At 60.3% G+C, this 20,237-nt stretch overlaps 3 protein-coding genes across 7 annotated transcripts; 2 read left to right on the top strand and 1 right to left on the bottom strand.

Annotated features, from left to right (window-relative positions):
* Positions 1-285: 285 nt before the first annotated feature.
* Positions 286-1,896, bottom strand: TMEM256 (transmembrane protein 256). The gene is made up of 5 exons (XM_072821432.1): positions 1,757-1,896; positions 1,256-1,521; positions 934-965; positions 609-689; positions 286-509 (listed from the first exon to the last, which is right to left on the bottom strand). The coding sequence occupies exons 2-5, from the start codon at positions 1,338-1,340 to the stop codon at positions 366-368; spliced, it is 342 nt and encodes a 113-aa protein (XP_072677533.1). The 5' UTR covers positions 1,341-1,521; positions 1,757-1,896; the 3' UTR covers positions 286-365.
* Positions 1,897-2,129: 233 nt separating this feature from the next.
* Positions 2,130-17,248, top strand: NLGN2 (neuroligin 2). Of its 3 annotated transcripts, none has more exons than XM_072821371.1 (8): positions 2,131-2,870; positions 5,350-6,050; positions 9,445-9,495; positions 11,690-11,839; positions 12,013-12,198; positions 12,324-12,516; positions 12,874-13,470; positions 14,234-17,248. In XM_072821371.1, exons 2-8 carry the CDS (start codon positions 5,594-5,596, stop codon positions 15,102-15,104), a joined length of 2,505 nt encoding a protein of 834 aa, XP_072677472.1. In that variant the 5' UTR covers positions 2,131-2,870; positions 5,350-5,593; the 3' UTR covers positions 15,105-17,248. The 3 variants fall into 3 exon arrangements, with proteins under 3 accessions (XP_072677474.1, XP_072677472.1, XP_072677475.1); XM_072821374.1 differs by having other exon boundaries at positions 2,134-2,870; positions 5,918-6,050; XM_072821373.1 differs by lacking the exon at positions 9,445-9,495 and having other exon boundaries at positions 2,130-2,870.
* A 200-nt stretch (positions 17,249-17,448) lies between these two features.
* Positions 17,449-19,081, top strand: SPEM1 (spermatid maturation 1). 3 transcript variants are annotated; one of them, XM_072821405.1, is made up of 3 exons: positions 17,449-17,600; positions 18,063-18,120; positions 18,328-19,081. In XM_072821405.1, the coding sequence occupies exons 1-3, from the start codon at positions 17,514-17,516 to the stop codon at positions 19,062-19,064; spliced, it is 882 nt and encodes a 293-aa protein (XP_072677506.1). In that variant the 5' UTR covers positions 17,449-17,513; the 3' UTR covers positions 19,065-19,081. The 3 variants fall into 3 exon arrangements, with proteins under 3 accessions (XP_072677506.1, XP_072677505.1, XP_072677504.1); XM_072821404.1 differs by lacking the exon at positions 17,449-17,600 and adding an exon at positions 17,704-17,950; XM_072821403.1 differs by lacking the exon at positions 17,449-17,600 and adding an exon at positions 17,706-17,959.
* Positions 19,082-20,237: the final 1,156 nt, after the last annotated feature.

Here is a 20,237-nt window from a genome sequence, read left to right as displayed (position 1 = left end):
CTGAAAACCACTACCCTACAGTCATCTTCAAATTCTAGTGGGCGTCAGAACCACATGATGGGCTTTATCAGAACACAGAATCCCAGACTCCAAAGAGCACTTCAGTGAGACTCTGCCTTATTTCCAGCACTCTCTCTGACTCTGCCCATCGATTTAAGAACTTCATAAAAAGTTAACTTGAAGTGAACAGTATCCCCAGAGCCAAGATTCAGTCTTAGGAAAGGGAGCGAGCTCAGAGGTTGACAATCCCTGCCCTTCTTCCTCCAAGATGAACAAAGACTCAAGTTCTTTATTTGCCTTTCTCTTTTAATCCCCTCCTTGCTCCAACTCTCAAAGAAGCACCCAGAAATCAAATACAAGGAAGCTCAAAGAGCCAAGGCCAGCCAACCTAAGATGAGCAGGCTCCCTCCTATAGGGGCCAAAGTCTGGATGCTGGGGTCTCCACTCAGAGCCTGGTAGTAAAAGCTGGTGCAGAATAAGGTGGTTCCAGAGGCTAGCAGTAACCCGGCCTGAAGGATACACAGGGAAGAATACAGGCGAGTAAGAAAAGGGGACCAAAAGGGGGCAAGGCGGGGCTTGACAAAGGTTGGGCGAGGGGGTAGGATTACCAAGAGGGGCTTTCTGCAGTGGGGCACCCCTAACAGGGCCAGGCTGTGTAAGAAGTGGTGTCTGTTGGTCTTGTCAAAGAGCTGTAAGAAAAAAGAGAAAGGTGGGGTGGGGGTGAGGGGTGGGGGTGGGGTGCGGGTGGACTTCCTAAGCAACGCTGGAGCCTAGACCCCGTTCGTCCCCCAGTTGGAGTCCCAGCTGGCCTCGCCCACGGGCACCCACGCTCTGGAGCCCCGCGCCCCGTCCCGCCCCTACTCCTTGCGGCGACCCCGGACTCTGGGCGCCCGGAGCCCCGGGAGCTGGGGAGCCCCAGAGCAGTTACTTCACCTCCTTCCCGTAGGCATCCGGAAACTGGGCGCCTGTGTAAGGAGAAGCAAAGGTTACCAGTCCGAGCGCCCGCCTCCACCGCCCCAACGCCCGACGGGACCCGGGGGCACACCGGAGAGAAGGAACGTCCCCGGGAGGCTTCCGACTGGTGCAAACGCGCATGGGCACTTCTGGAAACCTGACTGGACCCGGCTGGGGGGCTCTAAGAGGGTCAGGGCTCCGAGGGCTGTCTGGCACTTCCCACAGACCCCACCCTTGCACTAGACACCCCCCACCCCGGTCGTCGCAAGCGCAGTGTCCGCGGCGTCCGCAGCCCCCTGACCGTGCGCCCCGTAGGAGGCCAAGCCCAAGGCCCCGGCTCCCGACAAGGCGCCCAAACGGCGGAAAGCTGCCCCAAACCCGGCCATGGCAGCGGACGGTCACGCGCCGGCCCAACACCGCCCAGGTCGCCCAAGACTCAAGCCAATCCCGGCCTCCCATGCAAATAAGGTCCACAGGTGCCCAATCCGGGCCGCGCTCATTTCGGCGTCTAGGTCTTCACTCGGGTACTTGCGCCTTTGTAAAACCTCTGCTGAGTGGCGAGGAGGTCTGGCGGGCGGAGAAAAGACAGCCAATGAGAGGCGGAGGAGCGGAGCAGTAGGGGCGGGGCTGCGAGGCGGGACTAGAGGATTTGCGTCACGGATTGGCCCACTTTCAAAGTTGATCGCTGCTTGGAACACCAACCCCCCCAACCTCCGGCCCATTTCCAAAGATCCCGGTCCCCACTCAAGGTTCCGCCCCTCTCCCCACTGGCTCCTCCTTTACAGCTTGAAACCAGACTCACTCCCTAAAAGAGGCGGCCGCTCGGGGAGCCAAGCCCCATCCACCGCCGGCAAACCCGGCCCACTGTCGAGATGGCTCCTCCCATCGACCCGAGGCCCCGCCTTCTTCACATGATGCCCCGCCCCCTAGAGTTCACCCCCTTCCAAGCCGCCCCCAGCCCACCAACCCCCAGAGCCCGGAGGGTGGGCGACCTCGGGAGGGGGGAGGCCTCCCCCCTGCCCCGGCCGCCCCGGCCGGCTGGCCGTTGGCCTGTCCGCGCCCGCCCCCTTCCACCGGCTCCAATCCCACCACACTCTGGAGGGCGGGCGGGCAGGCGGGTGCGAGCGAGGGGTGTGCGCCGCTCTCTCCGCAGGGGGCGGGGGAGGCGGCCGCGCGGTGACGCGCGGGGCTGCTGCGGCTGCTCCGCCGGCAGATCATCACTCTCGGGCTGGGATGGACGCGGGGCGGGCGGGCCCTGGCGCGCGGAGCCAGGAGTCCGGGCCTCCCGGCTGCTAAGCGGCCCCCGAAGCCTCCCCCTTGCCCCCGGTTCCCCTCCTAGGAGCCCTGCCGACCCCCACTCCGGGGCTCTAGACTCGGCTCCCGCCCTCCTCTGATTCCCTGGACCTCCCCCTCTCGCCCGCCCTCGGGATCGACTAGATCCCTCCCCCTCCCGAGGATTCCGGCTGGATCCCTGCCCCTGCACCGCGGATCCTGCGCTCCCGGGCTCTGGGCCCCTGGGGATTGCTGTAGACACCTCCTCCCGCACCCGATCCCTTAGGATCTTCCGCCTCTACCGCCTTCTGGTCCCTCGAAGCCAGCCCACGGAGCCTGTGGATCCCCAATACAGTCCTTCCTCGTTGCCCCCTCTTCGCTCCGCCGGCCCCACTGCGGGGTTCCCTGTTCTCGATTCCTCCTGACCCCATCCCCTATCTCTCCTTTCCCCGGGGATCGACTGGATCCCGGCCCCGCCCCCCGGGGCTGGGGCGATCCCCCTCCCCCGCCCGGTGAGGCGCTGCGGGCGGGGGCTGGGCCTGCGGGGCCGCGGGGGCTCAGAGGCCGCCGCCCCCCTCCCGAAGCCCGTCTGCCCCCTACTCGGAGCCCTGGATGGAGGCACCACGGCCCCAGGGCTGAGCCAGGTAGGAGCTAAGCCGGGCCGGGTGGGGGGGGGGGTGCGTGGTGGTCCACTGGGGTCTCCTTTCCCCATCTCTCTCCCTGAGCCTGGTTTCCCCCCAGCCTGCTCTGTCTGCGTGTCTCCGCCTAGGGATGCTCTCGCCGTGTCTCTGCGTCTCGGTCTCTTTGTCTCTGCCTCTCCCCAGCCCATGAATGATCCTTTGAATGGGCCCACAGACCCCGTGTGTTCCCATCTCCCCCTCCCCCTCCTCCTCCCCTTCCTGGCCAAGCCATTCTCCCCACTGCAGGAAGGGGGGGCCTGCGGCCTGAGCCCCCCTCCCTCAATTCTCCCCGGCTGGGGGAGTCAGGCCCCGGGCAGAAACGGGGAGAGCAAGGCAGAGGGATCGGGAGAAGGAGGGGGGAGCAAGATGTGGCAGACAGAGATGGGGAGACAAAATGGGGAGGACAGAGGTAGGAAAGAGGGGAGAGAGAAGGGGCTTAAGGGAGAAGCGTGGGGAAGAGGTTTGGAGGAGAGAGAGAGGAGAGAGAGAGAGAGAGAGAGAGAGAGAGAGAGATGAGGAATGGGCGAGGAGGGAGGTGGAGAAGAGAGATGGAAAAAGACAAGGCAGAAGCCAGAGCAAGCTGGAAGAGGCCGGGAAAGATGCTCTGAGGGAGCGCTATGGATGGGAGATTGGGGGAGGGCTCCAGTGGGAGGGAAGAAGGGAGAGACGCTGGCAGCCAGGAGGCCAGGGTCCCAAAGTACCTTAAAGGGGGGGAGCAGAGGCAGACCCTGTTAGTAGGAGGGGGAGAGGTGGGGGGCCATGGAAGCCGAACCCAGCCTGGCATGGACAGAGGAGATCCTGAGGGAGCCAGCCCCAAGCCCCCTCCTTCTGATGGGGGAGCAGGAGCTTAAGAGGACCTGAAGAGGGGGAGGGCATGACTGGGTGTGTGTGGTAAGGATTCCTGTGTCCTCATCTCTGGAATAAATTGACACCTGCAGAGAGCCACCCGCGGGCTGGCGCCTGGCTCCGAAAACCCCGCGTCAGCAAACAGCTCTGGCGGCTGGGGGGGGGGGGGGGGGCAGACGGCAGGGGGGCTTGCTGAAATGACCTGGGTGTCTGCCCCTTCGGTCTGATCTTGTCTCTTGTCCTGCCCCTGCTGTCCTGAGCATCCAGGCATCAGAGCAGCGACTGTGGGGGGCTGGCACTGTGGGGGGAAGGAGAGGTAAATAGCTGGGATGGGATGAGAAGAAAGCCGAGGCTTGCCCCCAGGACGTGGGTCAGAATGCCATGCGTGCAGGAGGCATCTGGGGTCCGAGGCTGTTGGAGACTGGCGGGGGGGGGGGGTGCGGGGGGCAGCTGGTGGCTGCATCTGATGCCCTCCAAACCCACCTCAGCACCCCTTCTCCCCAGCCAGAGGCCTGGTCACTGGGGCTAGGCTCTGATTGGCCAACAAGGAGCAAGAGGCGGATCTTTTAGGGGTTTTCTATGCCCCAATCTCCCGCTCCCCTCAACACACACATTTCTTTCTCTATGGTAAGGTTGGGGAAAACTCTAGCATTCTGACTCAGGCCTCTGCCCTCCTGCCCGGAATGTACACCATAACCCAGCCAGCCCCTTCCCCTCTTCCTCCAGACCCCCCTCCAGGGTTAAAGCTGCAGCCGGTTGCCGAGGTAACATTGCGGGGCAGCATCCTGTCGCCCGGCAACCGGCTGCAGGATCATGCATCTGTCCCCGGATTTGCCCCTCCAGCAGCATCCCCTCCCTACTCTAGCCCCTGCCTCAAGGCACCTTAAATTCTAATGGAAGAAATGAGGAGGACCTGGAGGGAAGGGGTTCCCCCCTCCCCTGATGCACTGATCCTTAGGGAATGGGCTGTTGCCAGGAGGAAAAGGTGGAAGGCTGTGGTAGTCCCAAGAAAGGCCCGAGTCTGGCCTGGGGTGGGGGTTCAGTGCTGTGAAATTATAGCTCTGGAGTAATTAACACGTATCAACAAACCCGCCACTTCCTGCTAATTAATGACTTGGTATTTTTATTTTCTCTTCCTTGTCTATCTCATCCCTCCCAGAGAGGTGGGAACTGGGACTCCTGAGTCCTGGAGGGGAGCCTGCCTGGGAGGGATAGAGCAGCTGGAAGGGTTGGGGGGACAGGATGCTGGATCTGGGGAGCTGGTCCTCCTTCTCCTCCGGCTCTGTCCTGGACGTCTACCACATCCTGACCCTTTCCCTGGCCTTAAGATGTTTCTATCTGGGTCCCTGCTTTGGGGCTGGGGGTTGCCTGCGGTTTCCGGGATTGGGGGGTTGCCAGGGGACCTGAGGGAGGAAGAAGGGAGGGCAACTTGGTCTGAATTCCAAGTCACTAACCACTTGTCTCTTGTTTCCCCGCTCCCTTCTGTCTGCCCTGTCCGATTCCCCTTCCCTTCTTCCACTTCTCTGTATTTTTCTGTTCGTCTGTCCGTCTGTCTGTCTCTGGCCTACCCTCCTCCTCCTGTCCCTCCTCCCTGCAGGTCGGGCCTACCTTCACCTCCTCCCACTTCCTTCCCCTTCCCCACCCCTTGCCCCCTCCATGGAGAGGAACAGACCCTTTCTCTGTCCAGTCTAACCCAGGTCCCTCCCGGCCCCCCTCCTCCCTCCTTTCCCCCGCCCCCTCCTCCCTACTGGGGCGAGGGGGGGCCTCCCTCCCTCTCCCCCCCTTCTCTCTCTCTCCGAGGGGGGGGGTCCCGGGGAGGGAGGGGGGGTCCCCCGATCAGCATGTGGCTCCTGGCGCTGTGTCTGGTGGGGCTGGCAGGGGCTCAACGGGGGGGAGGGGGTCCCGGTGGCAGCGCCCCGGGCAGCCCAGGCCTGGGCCTCAGCAGCCTCGGGGAGGAACGCTTTCCGGTGGTGAACACGGCCTACGGGCGAGTGCGCGGCGTGCGGCGCGAGCTCAACAACGAGATCCTGGGTCCCGTCGTGCAGTTTTTGGGTGTGCCCTACGCCACGCCACCCCTGGGCGCCCGCCGCTTCCAGCCGCCAGAGGCCCCCGCCTCGTGGCCCGGCGTGCGCAACGCCACCACCCTGCCGCCCGCCTGCCCGCAGAACCTGCACGGCGCGCTGCCTGCAATCATGCTGCCTGTGTGGTTCACCGACAACTTGGAAGCTGCCGCCACCTACGTGCAGAACCAGAGCGAGGACTGCCTGTACCTCAACCTCTACGTGCCCACCGAGGACGGTAAGGGTGCGGGCACTGGGCCGGGCCCCGTGGACACTGCCCACAAACGCACACGCAGACCCCCCAGGCTTCTGCAGGGCCTAGGCCCAGAACCCAGCCTTTGTGGGATGTAGTCCCTCCCAGGGCAGTTTGGGGTCTGCCGGGCAGCCCCAAGGACCTGTCTACAGACTAACACCCCCAGAGAGAGCCGTAGGTACCCAGCTGGGCGTGTAGACCCCCATTCCTGCCAAGGCACACACACGGTGTGGCCCCAAGGGCCACCAGGCACCGGAAGCATCGCTCCTCTGCCTAGACACCTGCTCCAGCCCTGCCCCACCTACCAGCCCCAGGCCTTGGCTTGTCCCCAAGGGACACTTTGGTTCTTCTACACCTGCTGGACAACAGACTCCACCTTTCCTCCAAGTGTGCATGGGCACACTTCCATCTGTCACATTGTGCTCAGGGCACTTCACCTGAGTGTAGCACCTCTTCCTTGGAGAGCTCTGACCCCTAGGCCCCCATGAGCACCCCTGAAGAATCAAGGAAGCTCCCTGTCGAGGGCCCCTCTATTCACAACACAGCACGCCCATCCCCCTGAGGACATCTTCCCTTCAGGAGGCTCAGCAGCCGCTGTCCTTGTAAAGGAGCTCTCCCCAGGTCACTGCCATGGTGCTCACGGCCCCCAGCACACTCCCCCGGAAAGTTCTTCACGAGCCAACCTTCAGCACACAGTATCTTTCAGGGTACCTTCCAGATGTCTACAACAGAGGTACTCAGCAGGACTCCAGCAGGCCCCAAAGCCCAGCCTCATAAATGGCCTCAGGTTATGCTTCTGACACTCCCCATCACTCCCCTAGAACACAACATCTCCACAGAGACCCTCTACTACAGCACCTCCCGCAGGCCATTTTCTGCCAACTGCACACACAGGCCTGGTACCCAGGAATCCCTGTACGCACCCAATACCCACCACACAAGGGCCACTGCACACTGGGAATCTCAACCTCTCAGCACATGGGTCATGTACCCAACCAACCTATGCACGGACCATGTGCTCCATCATCCCATGTATCAAAATTCCCAGTGCCTCTGAAATTGTGTACCCTCTCACCACATAGACCCATGCTCCCCAGTGTCCATAGATATATATTGTGTGTCCTAGTAACACCCAGAGACCTTTGCCTCAATAATGCCTGCACGTGGCCACTCATACCACAGTACCCAACACCCTCAACGCTTCCCAAGCATCACTTACCCAACTCTACCTGGAGATCACCTGTATCATAGCCCATGCTGTGACAACACACCTAGCAACCCTACACCCAACCCGCAGATCAAGTATGCTAACGCCTCACTCCCAGCACCTCCCGTTCCAACCATCCACCCTCTCTTCCCCATACCAGCCATGCACCCTAACACAGTAATACCCCTCCCATGGAAACCATGCCTCCTAGCAACTCCTGCCCACAACACACAGAAGTAGCATCCACTCCAATCCTATCCAGATTCCAAGCACCCCAGTAGACTATTTACTCCGTTACACTCCACACGGCCTCCCCAGTACCACCATACCCTCCAGGTGAGAGCCATCCACTCCACATCCCCCTGCCCTCTCATGGGCCACCTACCCCAGCAGCCTGCGCTTCATAATGGCAGGTGAATCACTCACCCCAGGGACTCCACACAGACTGTCCATCACTATGCTCTCCACTTATGGGCTCTCCACCCACCCTCCCACCTCCATGTAGGCTCTCCATGCCTGTGTCCCCCTCAGGGGGCTATCTCCTCGCCCCTCATGTTCATGTGGAACATCCTCCCAGGACCTCCCAGGATGTTCATGTGGAACATCCTCCCAGGACTTCCCCCTAGCGGGCTGTCCGGCCCAACACCTCCACACACAATGTCCACCCTGCCCCCGCACCACCTATGCCCACACCTTCTATATTTTTAACCATCGCTTATCACAGACCTGCTTGGGGCCTGACACGTTCAGGTGATCTCACTGAATCTTCACACCAGCTCTGCAAGGAAGAGGTTGACTCAGGCGGGCACGTGTGCATACACGCACACGTGTGCATGCACGTGCACACACACACACACACACACACACACAAATATTCTCACGCTCACCGCATGCCCTGCTGACTTCATCCCCATTCCTATCTTGTTGTAGAGAACAGACCCTAATCCTAATGGTCCCTTGGGGCTATCCTCACCAGTTGGGAGAAGCCTGGCAGAGGCTGGCCTGGGCCTTGCCAACCCATCCCTCCCCATGCCAGTGAGAGAAACCAATCTGCAGCAGGGACCTCCTCTGATTTCTGGGTTCCAGAATCGGCCCCTGACCCATTCCCCCTTCTGAGAGAAGCCTGGAACCAAACTCTGAGCCCAGTCCTGGGGCCTCTCCTTGACAACAGGAACAGTTTGTGCCTCCCAGCAGCTCCTGGCACCTTATGTGTCAGCCTCGCTCAAGGCACTGTGTTTCCTGTTCCTTCTTTGTGGACTGAACCCCAAATTGGGGAGGGGGGCTTTTTGGCATTAGAGCAATGTCGGGAAGAGGTGCTCATGCCCCTGGTGGGAAGTTGACCGACCATTTTTGGTGGGGGGAGAGTAGCCATGGGTAGGGGATGAGGTTGGGGGTGCAGAGGGAAGAGGTGGATGGAGGGCAAGACCTGATGACCCCTTTCCCTGCTTCGCCCCACATCGGGGAGGTGGGGTGAGAAGCCAGGCCCCCTGAGTGCGGATGGAAGAGGAATGCTGTCGGGGTGAGAGACTGGGCAGGCGGGCAGGCGGCCCTAGCTGGCCTAGCCCCAGCCCTCCAGTGGGGAGCAGAGGGCCAGCAGGGGCTGTGAGCTGCAGAGCAGAGGGGGGGGGCAGGCAACTCTATCCTACGCTCTGCCCTCCAGATGGGTCCTTTCTGCCCAGCCCCTCCCTCTCAGCCTGGGGGAGCAGGCAGGTACTGGGCTGGCCAAAAGAGGGCCTGCGTGAGTGGTGGCCCTGGTGGCACAGCTGGCCTTGGTCTCCCTAGGGCTCAGGGTGGGCCTCCCCTCCCCTCCCACCCAACTTCTAACACCGTTTCATTTCCAGCAATTAGCAAACACTTCGACAAGCCAAGCCAATATGTCTTAAAACAGGCCTCAGCCCACTCAGGCACCCCATCCCCCCAAAACCAGCCTTTTCTTTGGGGCATGACTTTTTCCGGGGAGGGGAACAAATTTGGGTTGTAGAAACGTTTTTCTCTTTTCTTGGTTTCTTTTTCTTGCAAACAAATTTTGCTTTTTTTGGCTTATTTTTTCTGCCCTCCACCCTCCCCTTTTCTGCTTCCTGTCCTCCCCTCCCCATCCACCACCTCTCCCCCGACCCCCATCTTTCCCCACAAAATTGTCCTTTTTTCTCTGTTTTGTGTTCCCGGTCTTAGGTCCGCTCACAAAAAAACGTGACGAGGCGACGCTCAATCCGCCAGACACAGGTAGATTTAAAAATCCCGCTGCTGCATGTGGTTGCTGATAAAGAGGATGCTCACGGCCCTGCCCCTAACTAAATGCCCCCCCGCAGCTCTCAAGGCCCCCCTCAGTTGTTCTCCCAACTAAAAACGAAAAAGAAAAGAAAAGAAAAATTTGTACTAATTGGAAAAAATAATTATGAAAACTTCAAAACTTCAAATGAAATTCGAACACAATGTTGGACCCACTAGCAAACCTACAAGAAAAGCTAAACATGGCCAAAAATATAAGTGAGAAAAGAAATTGGAAATGTCCGAGAAAAAACAAAACAAAACAAAACAAAAACCACAAACACCAAAGAATTGGATAAAATGTTTAGAGTTTGACAGCAATTTGGACTGTTTGGAAACTTGCGAAATGTAACATTTGAAACAAACAAACAAACAAACAAAACCAAACAACTTTAATTCGGAGCAAAACTACATTCGAAAAAAGTATCTTAAGTTGGCAAATTGATGACCTAATTGAAACATCAGAAACAAACCTGCTACAATTTCAAAAGCCTGTCAGATGCAGAAAACACAAACATTTGGAGCAAATGAAAGAATTCGGAAATTTTTGAACACAGGGCCCAATATCTTGAAGTTTCACCACAAAATTTTGAAAAACAAAAAAATAAATGCAAAGAACTTTTTTCTTTTTTTTCTTTTTTTTCCAAAAAAAACAAAAAAAATACAAAACAAAACAAAACACGGATCTTTTTGGTTTTTGGTTTTTTTGTTTTTGGTTTTTTCTTTTCTTGTTGAATCTGCCCCGAGAGCTTCTGGCTTTTTGGTTGTTGTTGGGTTTTTTTTTTTTTTTTTCTTTCTTTCTTCTTTCTTGATCCTGTTTTTTGTTGTTGGTTTTGAATTCTTGGTGCCGGGGGTCCCCTCCCTGCTCCTTCCCTTTCCGACCCCTCCTCCCCCCACACCGGGAGTGGAGGTGCTGGGTGGGGAGGAGTGGGGAGAAGTAAGGAGGCAAAAGGAGAGCCTGGGAGGGAGGAGACTCCGGCCTGAGTCTGGCTGGAAGGCCACCAGAGGTTCGGAAACCAGGGGAAGAGCAGGATTCTGAGAGGACACAGAGAGGGCGGAGCCCACCAAGTGGAGGGAGGTGGCAGAGAAGGTCCTAAGAGACTAGAGGCTGCAAGCTGCCTGCAGGGGTGGAGGCGAGTGTCTTAGTGTCCTGTGGGCTCACCCAGCAGGCAGGCAGGAGAAAAGTTTCTAGTGGGAGGAAGGGAGGCAAGCAGAGCCGTTGGGGACTGGCCGTGGAGGCCTAGGCCTGGCTCTGGTTTGTTGAATGCCCAGGCTAGTCAGAGATTGCAAGTGTCAAGGAAGAGGAGGGGCAGTGGGCCATGGGTGACCCCAGCCCTGCACCATGGCTGAATCATGGAGGGCTGTAACAAAGGGTACTGGCCTTGGGGACCCTGGCAAGCCCACTCAGACTCCCACCCTCTTCCGGAATCTGACTCCTCAGTGGCAGTGATTAATGGGATCCTTTTGGGACATGGCAAGAGGGGCGCCCAGTGCAGGGTCAGGCCAGTTTGGGGGGGTGGGTCTGTGACTAAAGAACTGTACCCTGGCTTTATCAAGCAGGCTCTTTCCCACCCTGCCTCCTCCTGCCACAGTAATTAGGCTGGGGGTTGCCATGGTAACTGGGGAGGTGACCTAGAAAGGAATTAGGGCGGGGAGGAGACCAAGCCCCCAGGGACCCTAGGCTGGCACCCCCTCACCCACAGACCAGGCTACCACATGGACCTGAGACCCAAGTCTGAGGAACTGTCTGGACCCTTCCAGCATCTCTAGCACTAGTGCCAGCGTTGGGAGTTTGCTCTACCTAGGAGCAGGAAGGAGATTTGCTGTGTGTGTGTGGGGAGGGGGTCCCCTGGATCCAGCAGATGCCCTGGGGAGGGTCCCCCCCACCTCTAGCTTCTTGGAAGGTCTGTCTGGCATTTGAGGAAGTGCCGTGGGGCAGGCCAGCAGGAGGTGGAGTGGGGCCTTTGGCCAGGGCTAGATGGGGAGGGAGGGAGGGGAATCCGGTCTTGCCCCCCAGGGACGGGAGTGACATGTCCCCTGAGCTCCAGGCTGGTCCTCCACAGGCCTGGGAGCTGGGTGGTGCTGCTTCTGGTCTGACTATATTCTTGTCCCCTGACCCTGGCCCACCGCCCACCCCCTCCCCACGCAGATATCCGGGACTCGGGGAAGAAGCCCGTGATGCTGTTTCTCCACGGCGGCTCCTACATGGAGGGCACCGGGAACATGTTCGATGGCTCCGTCCTGGCCGCCTATGGCAACGTCATTGTAGCCACGCTCAACTACCGGCTTGGGGTGCTCGGTGAGGGTGGGCCGCCAACCCTCGGGGCTGGAGCCTGGGAGGGGGCCCTGGGGGGTGGTGTTCCTCCAGATCCAGCAGAAGCAGAATGGCTTCTGGGCTGCACTGAGCTGCCCAGAAAGGGGGCGAGGGTGCTCTGACCCCCCCAGGAAGCCCCTTCCCTTGTCTGCTTCCAGGCTTTCTCAGCACCGGGGACCAGGCTGCAAAAGGCAACTATGGACTCCTAGACCAGATCCAGGCACTGCGATGGCTCAGTGAAAACATTGCCCACTTCGGGGGTGACCCTGAGCGCATCACCATCTTTGGATCTGGGGCAGGGGCTTCCTGTGTCAACCTTCTGATCCTCTCTCACCATTCGGAAGGTACCTGCGACCCCTCAGCCTGCCCCTCCTCCCATCCCCTTTCCCACACTCTGGCCCTTCCCAGGTCCCTCTTCCCACCTTGGGCTAACGATGTGGCCCTACCTGAGGCCTGCCTGTCCTGCCAGGCTTGTTCCAGAAGGCCATCGCCCAGAGCGGCACTGCCATTTCCAGTTGGTCTGTCAACTACCAGCCGCTCAAGTACACGCGCCTGCTGGCGGCCAAAGTGGGCTGCGACCGCGAGGACAGCACCGAAGCTGTGGAGTGTCTGCGCCGGAAGCCCTCCCGGGAGCTGGTGGACCAGGATGTACAGCCCGCCCGGTATGGGGGTGGGAGAGGGCTGGGGCCAGGCCTTCCCTTCCCTTGCTGGTTCCCAGGAGGTTAATGGGGAGAGGTGCCCACAGGCATTCCGCTTGGTAAGGAGATGTGAGCTTTGGGTCCCTCTGCCAGCCCTGCCTCCTCCTCTGGGAAGCCTTCCCTAAGTGGAGGTGCCCAGACAGAGTGCACGCAGGTGCCACAGAGCGCTTTTGGGAAGACTTCCCGGGAGGCCAGGTGCCCTGAGGACTCAGGAGATTTTACCGAGGGGTGCGAAGGGTCTTCTGAGCAGAAGGCCAGGCAGGCCATGCACTGAGAGGAGGCTGGGGAGCAGGTGCTGAGACCCTGACCCCTTTTCCCCAGTTACCACATCGCCTTTGGGCCCGTGGTGGATGGTGACGTCGTCCCCGATGACCCCGAGATCCTCATGCAGCAGGGAGAGTTCCTCAACTATGACATGCTTATTGGCGTCAACCAAGGAGAAGGCCTCAAGTTCGTGGAGGACTCCGCAGAGAGTGAGGACGGCGTGTCTGCCAGCGCCTTTGACTTTACAGTCTCCAACTTTGTGGACAACCTGTATGGCTACCCTGAGGGCAAGGATGTGCTTCGGGAGACCATCAAGTTCATGTACACGGACTGGGCTGACCGGGACAATGGCGAGATGCGAAGAAAGACCCTGCTGGCGCTCTTTACAGACCACCAGTGGGTGGCACCAGCTGTGGCCACCGCCAAGCTGCACGCTGACTACCAGTCCCCTGTCTACTTTTATACCTTCTACCACCACTGCCAGGCTGAGGGCCGGCCCGAGTGGGCAGACGCAGCACACGGGGACGAGCTACCCTATGTCTTTGGTGTGCCCATGGTGGGTGCCACCGACCTCTTCCCCTGCAACTTCTCCAAGAATGACGTCATGCTCAGCGCTGTGGTCATGACCTACTGGACCAACTTCGCCAAGACTGGGTGAGGGCGGCCGGTGGGGCTGGGTGGGCCCCTCCACCTGCAGGCCAAGGCACACACCCCCTCCATGCTCAGTGCCCCGTCTCTCACTCCTCATAGTCACTCCTCCATCATTGCCTTGTTGACCCAGATACCTGCTGGACACCTTCTCTGTGCCAGGCACTGAGCTTCCTGTTGGAGATTCAGCAGAGTCAGATCCTAGGGGCCCATCCTTGTTGGGGGAGGGGTGCTCCCTGGGTAGCTTTGGCTCCAGGTCTGTCTCTCCTGCCCTCCTCCCTCCCCTGTCTCTCCTGGCACTCTGCTCTGCATCTGATGCTCTGGGCTGTGTATCTGTGAGGATTTGTGTCTGTGTCTCTGTCCCTCTCTCTACATCTCTCTCTTCAAATCCACTGATGTCTCTGCCTTTCCCTTGACTCTTGCCCGGGTGTCTGCTTTTCTCTTGCTAGTCTCCCCCTGACTGTCTCTGTCCTTTGTTTCTTTGTTCCTAAATGTGTCTATCTCACTCAGTCTCAGAGGCGGCCTCTCTCACCGGGTATCTCTCTGCCTCTCTCTATGCCTCCGTCATCCCTGCCCATCTCTGCCCCTCTGCCCTCATCTCTGCCTATCTCTGCCCCTCTGCCCTCATCCCTGCCTGCCTCTGGCAGTTTCTCCCTCTCTCGCTCTCGCTCTCGCTCGCTCTCTCTCGGGCCTCCCTTCTGTGGGTCTCCCTACCCTCCCGCGGAGCCTTCCCCTCACTCCACCTTTCCCCACCCTCCTGTGCCCGCAGCGACCCCAACCAGCCAGTGCCGCAGGACACCAAGTTCATCCACACCAAGCCCAACCGCTTCGAGGAGGTGGTGTGGAGCAAGTTCAACAGCAAGGAGAAGCAGTACCTGCACATTGGCCTGAAGCCCCGCGTGCGCGACAACTACCGCGCCAACAAGGTGGCCTTCTGGCTGGAGCTGGTGCCGCACCTGCACAACCTGCACACGGAGCTCTTCACCACCACCACGCGCCTGCCGCCCTACGCCACGCGCTGGCCGCCGCGCCCGCCCCCCGGCGCCTCGGGCACCCGCCGGCCCCCGCCGCCCGCCACGCTGCCGCCCGAGCCCGAGCCCGAACCGGGCCCGCGGGCCTACGACCGCTTCCCCGGGGACTCCCGGGACTACTCCACCGAGCTCAGCGTCACGGTGGCGGTGGGCGCCTCGCTGCTCTTCCTCAACATCCTGGCCTTCGCCGCGCTCTACTACAAGCGGGACCGGCGGCAGGAGCTGCGGTGCCGGCGGCTCAGCCCCCCGGGGGGCTCGGGCTCGGGAGTGCCGGCCGGGGGCCCCCTGCTGCCTGCCGCGGGCCGGGAGCTGCCGCCCGAGGAGGAGCTGGTGTCGCTGCAGCTGAAGCGCGCGGGGGGCGTCGGGGCGGACCCCGCCGAGGCCCTGCGCCCCGCCTGCCCGCCCGACTACACGCTGGCCCTGCGCCGGGCTCCGGACGACGTGCCTCTGCTGGCCCCCGGGGCGCTGACCCTGCTGCCCAGTGGCCTGGGGCCGCCGCCGCCGCCGCCCCCCTCCCTGCACCCCTTCGGGCCCTTCCCGCCGCCGCCCCCCACCGCCGCGGGCCACAACAACACGCTCCCGCACCCCCACTCCACCACTCGGGTATAGGGGGCGGCGTGGGGGCGGGGGCCCTCCTCCGCAGCCCCCTGCCCCCCCACCGCGCCCCCAGCCAGCGGGCGGTGGCCGCTCGGAAGTCAGGGAGGAGGACTGGCCGCAGGCTCCTCGCCACCGCGCTGGACGTGTCACCCCGCGGTGTGGCCCCGGTGGCGAGGGGCGCCAGGTGGACACGGGCGTCCTCACCACCACGGGTGTCTTTCCCATGCCCAGAGGCCCGTTCTCTTCTTTGGACCTGGGCCTTGGAACAACTGGGGGGCACTCGGTCCCCTCCACTGGGACACCAGTCTTGGGTGTGTGGCAGCGTGGAGGTGTGCTTTCTCACAAGGGGGTGTGTTTTCCCATGTGCAGGGTGAGGTTTTTTTTTTGCCCCCCTGGACACATGTTGGCCCCCTCAAAGAATTTCTGCGGGGATTTGTACCCCAGACCCCTGTTCCCTCATGCCTTCTCTCACCTCCTCCCCCTCCCACACCCCATGGAGACCCTGGAAGTGGCGTAGTTGGCGGACAGTGACCCTGGGCCACCAGACGACACAGGGTGGTGCCTGGGAAGGTAGCGAGGAAATCAGCCGTCCCCCCCCTCCCGCTCAGAGCCCCCTGCCCCCTCTGCCCCCAGCGAAGCATGTTTATCCCCCGTGGCCCATGTCAGATGAAGCACGTCCTCTGGGTAGGCTTCGCCTCCCACAGATGACAGACAAGACAGACAGACACAGATTCCCTGCCGGGTGGGGGGAAGGGAGGAGATCCGTGCATCCCTGTGCAGCCTGGGAACGTGTTGTCTCGTGGGTCCAGGACACACTCTGAGTGCAAACATGTTCTTGTGTGTGGATGAGTGTTTTCCCCCATGAAGACGGTCCCTTCCTCTCTAGCACTTCCAGGCAGCCCCAGGCCTGAGGCCTAGCACTTAGATCCTCCTCACCCAGCAGGTGGGAACAGACTTGAAGAAGCTGGGAGGGGTGCCCCTCTCTTCCCCCAAGAGATGCCAAGTTGGGGGGTGTGGTGTGCCACCCACAGAGGCCATGCATGCTTGACCAAAGCCCTCACTGGGGTCTAAGGACAGCCTTTCCTTCAGTTCTCAGACCATTGTTCATCCGTGCCAAACTGGGTCAGGTGGGTTTGAGGGGTGTGGGGGGGTGGAAGACCCCCCAGATGTGCCAAGGATTCTCCAGTCCTGGGCCAGGGCAGGTAAATGTAGGGACAGGTGGGATACCAGGGAGGCAAGTGGCAGTGAAAGGGGGTCCTGCTTGTGTCTCTCCTTCGTCCACGGCGTCTCACTCCTCCCGTCTCTGCCTCAGTGTCCCTCTTCTCATGTCTGTCTCCCTCTTCTCAATGTGAGAACGCCTTCTCCCCTCAGCCCCCCGTTCCCTGCCTGGACCCTGCCGGGCCCCCTTCCCTCAGCTGCCTGAGCTCAAGGAAAGAGGCATGGAGGGCACAGGGCAGGCGCAGGGGAGGAGGCAGGGGGTACAAAGGCTTCTCAGGACAGGTTGGGGAATGAGGTCAGCTGTGCCAAGGAACAGGTGGCGGGGGCGGCGGGAGACGGGGCTCCGGTGGACAGCAGCAGGGACAGTTTGAAAGGACATGTGTGAGGTGACTGTCCGGAGAGGACACCGCCCGAGGAGAAAGGGTCTGGGCCTCTGGGGAGAAGGATGATGTCAGGAAGGGTTTTAAGGGACACCAGTGAGGGAGTGTCCTCTTCTGCTGGTGTTTTGTGAGTTTGTTAGTGCCAAACTGGAGTAGGGGGTGGGGTGCTGTCTTCCACTGACACCCAGATCCAGAATCCCTGGTCTTGGCTCCCCAGAACTCTGCCTCCTGTCCCTTCTGCCACCTACCCCCACAGAAACTTAATTCTTTTCTGACCCCTTCCCTTGCCTGGTCTAGCTCCTCTCCAAACAGCCATGCCCTCTAAATGCTAGAGACCTGGGCCCTGAACCCTGTAGACAGATGCCCCCCAAACTGGGGCATGGGAGGGGGGCTGGGGGACCCCATGATTCAGCCACGGACTCCAATGCCCAGCCCCTCTCCCCAGAACAATCCCCTGACAATCCCATGTCCCTAACCCCAACCCGTTGCGGCTCTGTACACATTTTTAAACCTGGCAAAAGATGAAGAGAATATTGTAAATATAAAAATTTAACTGTTGGCTTGTGCCTGCTGTGATGGGGGTGGCGTAGGGGTGAGTGGAAGGGGAGTGGGGGGGCTCCGAGAAATGAGTCTTTGGGCCACTCCAGCCAGTGAGGAGAGGGAGGTGATCTGAGCCTGCAGCCCATTTTGGGAGCTGCTTAGAGCTCCGAGAGAAAGGGGGGAATGGATGCTGGGGTCAGGTTGCCACGGTAGCAGTGTCGTGTGGGAAGTTCTGATCAGGGCCCAGGTGTGTGCTGGGGCCTGAGCCCAGTGCGGAGAAGGAATGGGCTGGGACTCATGGGGGCCAACAAACAGGCCATGGGGCTCATGGGCTAATCCAAGTGACTGGCTTACAGGACAGGCATTCGAGGTGAAGGGCTGAGCCTCTGCCAAGGCCTGGGCCCAGGCTGGAGGGTCATCCACTGGGGCCCAAGACTCTGCCTCTTGGCACATTGTGAGGGAGAACCCCGGCATCATTGTGACCCGCTTGCCCCCAGGAGTCTCTGGGACAGGCAGGCAGACTCGTGAATATTGTGTGCAGTGTGGGATGGGGGCCTAGGGGCCCCGGTGGCCCTAGGGACCCCCATGGCCATGGCTGAGCGGCCACGGCCCGGGTGGGCCTCATATCACAGCTCCAACACCAACAACTGTCAGGATCTGGGCAACTCCATCCTGTTGCTGCTGGGCCTCATCATCTGCATTAACATTAGCATCAATATGGTGACGCTGGTCAGGGTGGGGTCAGGCGGGAGGGTGCTGGCCAGATGGCGGCGGTGGCGGGAGGCCTGGTGGCCAGGGCCGGCCCAGGGTCATTGTGTCCTCCCTCACCTAGCTCTGGCGCAGACTCCGTGGCTTCTTACACCAAGTGTTCCATATTGTTTATGAGAAAGGTAAGTGGGGGGCCAGGAACACCAGAGAGGCAGAAACCAGGCCAGGCCATCTAGCCCTGACCCTGAGCTAGCCCCTTCCCCTCCCGCTCTCCCCTCTCAGACACCATAGTGCTGCAGCATCTCCCCCGCCCACACCTGGCACCCTACCCCTCCATCCCTGTAGGAGCCAGCCTCCCTTCCAGCCTCTCGCCTCTCCTTGATCTGCAGAAGCTTCTAAGTCATCCTCACCTGGGAAGCAGACCCAGCCTCCGAAGCAGAGCACCCCTGCAGTCCACCTTCGATGCACCATGGACCCCGTGAAAATGACTGTGACTCCCCCACCCACTCACCGCCACCGTCACCGAGGCTCTTCAGGCCGCCGCGCCCACCGCCCGGTAGCCTGGGCCCCTGACACTGACGACGAGGAGAAGCCCCCACATCAGCACTCTGCAGTCTGCTCCCACAACTGGGATCACCCCACAGACTGGGAAGGCTTCCAGTCCACAAAGGGCTTCTGGGGCCCCTGGCCCCAGGATGCTGTGGAGCCCGCTCCCCAGACCATTCGCTTCCAGCAGACCATAGAAGGCAGGCCCCTGAAAGGCGAGATGCAGTCAGAGATGGGCCTAGAGGCCTATGTGTACCCTGTGAATCCCCCGCCCCCAAGCCCTCAGACGCTGAGCCACAAGAACAGTGGAGCGGGGCCCAGGGCCCAAGCCGAGCAGGAGCAATGCGCCCCTGCCCCTCCTGCCCCACCGGCTGCCCGGGGCCCAGCAATCGTCCCTGACATCCCCCGGTGCCGCTCCTCGGGCCGTGTAGTGTACGATGCCCGTGATGTGAGGCGGCGGCTCCAGGAGCTGACCCGAGAGGTGGAGGCCCTGTCTCACTGTTACCCCCTGGGCTCCAGATCCAGCAATGCTGAGGAGACAGGCAAGGACTGGGTGTACCGTTCCCTGACAGAGAGGTGACTGGGACGACAATAAAAGGAAGAGAGAAAAATAAAAAAATAAAAAAAATAAAAAAAAAAGGAAGAAAGGAGGTGGTTTGTGGTGGTGTGGGGGATGCCAGGGCCCACGCAGCATCAGGGAGCCCCAGTTGCCAAGAGAAGGATCCCTCTGGCAACGGGGCCTCCAGGGCCCTCAGAACCCTCATCAACCTCTCAGCTGTCCCGAGCTCATAGCCCCTTCTGGGTCCCGAGGTTCCCACCTGGCACTCTCATGTTTTCTTACATGCCTGGAGCAGCCCCACACTCAAATCCTTTTCCAGATACTCAGGCAGACCTGCGCTAGAACAGAGATCCCAGCATCCCCGTGGTCCTAGCCCCTTGGTGGCCCGGTTTCGGCCAGAGCCCGGGGTTGGGCTGCAGCCACAAGGCGTGGTGTGCTTCTCCACTAAGCCCCGGTTTCTTTGAGGGGGGCTAGTGGAGTGTGAGGGCATCCAGGCCCTCGCAATTCCCCAGTCCAGGGCCCATGAGCAGGTACAGGGTCGGAGCAGAGGAGCAAACCCCAAGCACATCCTCAAGGGCTTCCCTCTGTGACTTCAACTCCTCTGATTAGTACCTGCCTGTCACCAATGAGGAGACTAAGGCTCAGAGAAAGCAAGTGACTTATTCGTGGTCACAGAGACACCAGGCATCAGCTTCATGGTCTCAGATGCTCTGGGCACTGAGTCAGCTCGGCCCATCAGACTCCTCACCTTCCTCAGTCTGCCGTGTGAACTCATCAGAATATTCCGTCCATGGACAGCAGGGACACACAGACCCTACCCTACTCCTAGATAGTCGGCATCACACATGGGCATGCACCCATGTGTACACATGTCCACACACGTGTGCGCTTGGGAGTGAGAAGCCATGTGAGTGTGCCTGGGCCGAAGGAACTGGACCCCACCTTCTGTAGCAGATGGATTCCTGGAATGTGGACAGACAGGCCTTTTGTGAATCAGCCTGCTTCTCTGTTCCCTTATATGCAAGCGCCGGTAGTGATAATTTTAAGTCGACTGATTCCCTTCAGTGAGTACATATTGAGCACCTACTATGTGTGTTTGGAGGCTCGAAGGGAAATGCGCACTGGCGCCACGTCCACAGACCCCAGTGATGCACCTGCTTCGGAACGAAGGCTCCTTTCGTCCTATCAACAATT

This window comes from Canis lupus, chromosome 3 (genome assembly GCF_048164855.1).
Source record: "Canis lupus baileyi chromosome 3, mCanLup2.hap1, whole genome shotgun sequence".
Lineage (NCBI taxonomy): Eukaryota > Metazoa > Chordata > Mammalia > Carnivora > Canidae > Canis > Canis lupus.
The sequence above is the reverse complement of the archived record's forward strand: the minus strand, read 5'-3'. Positions and strand labels throughout refer to the sequence as shown.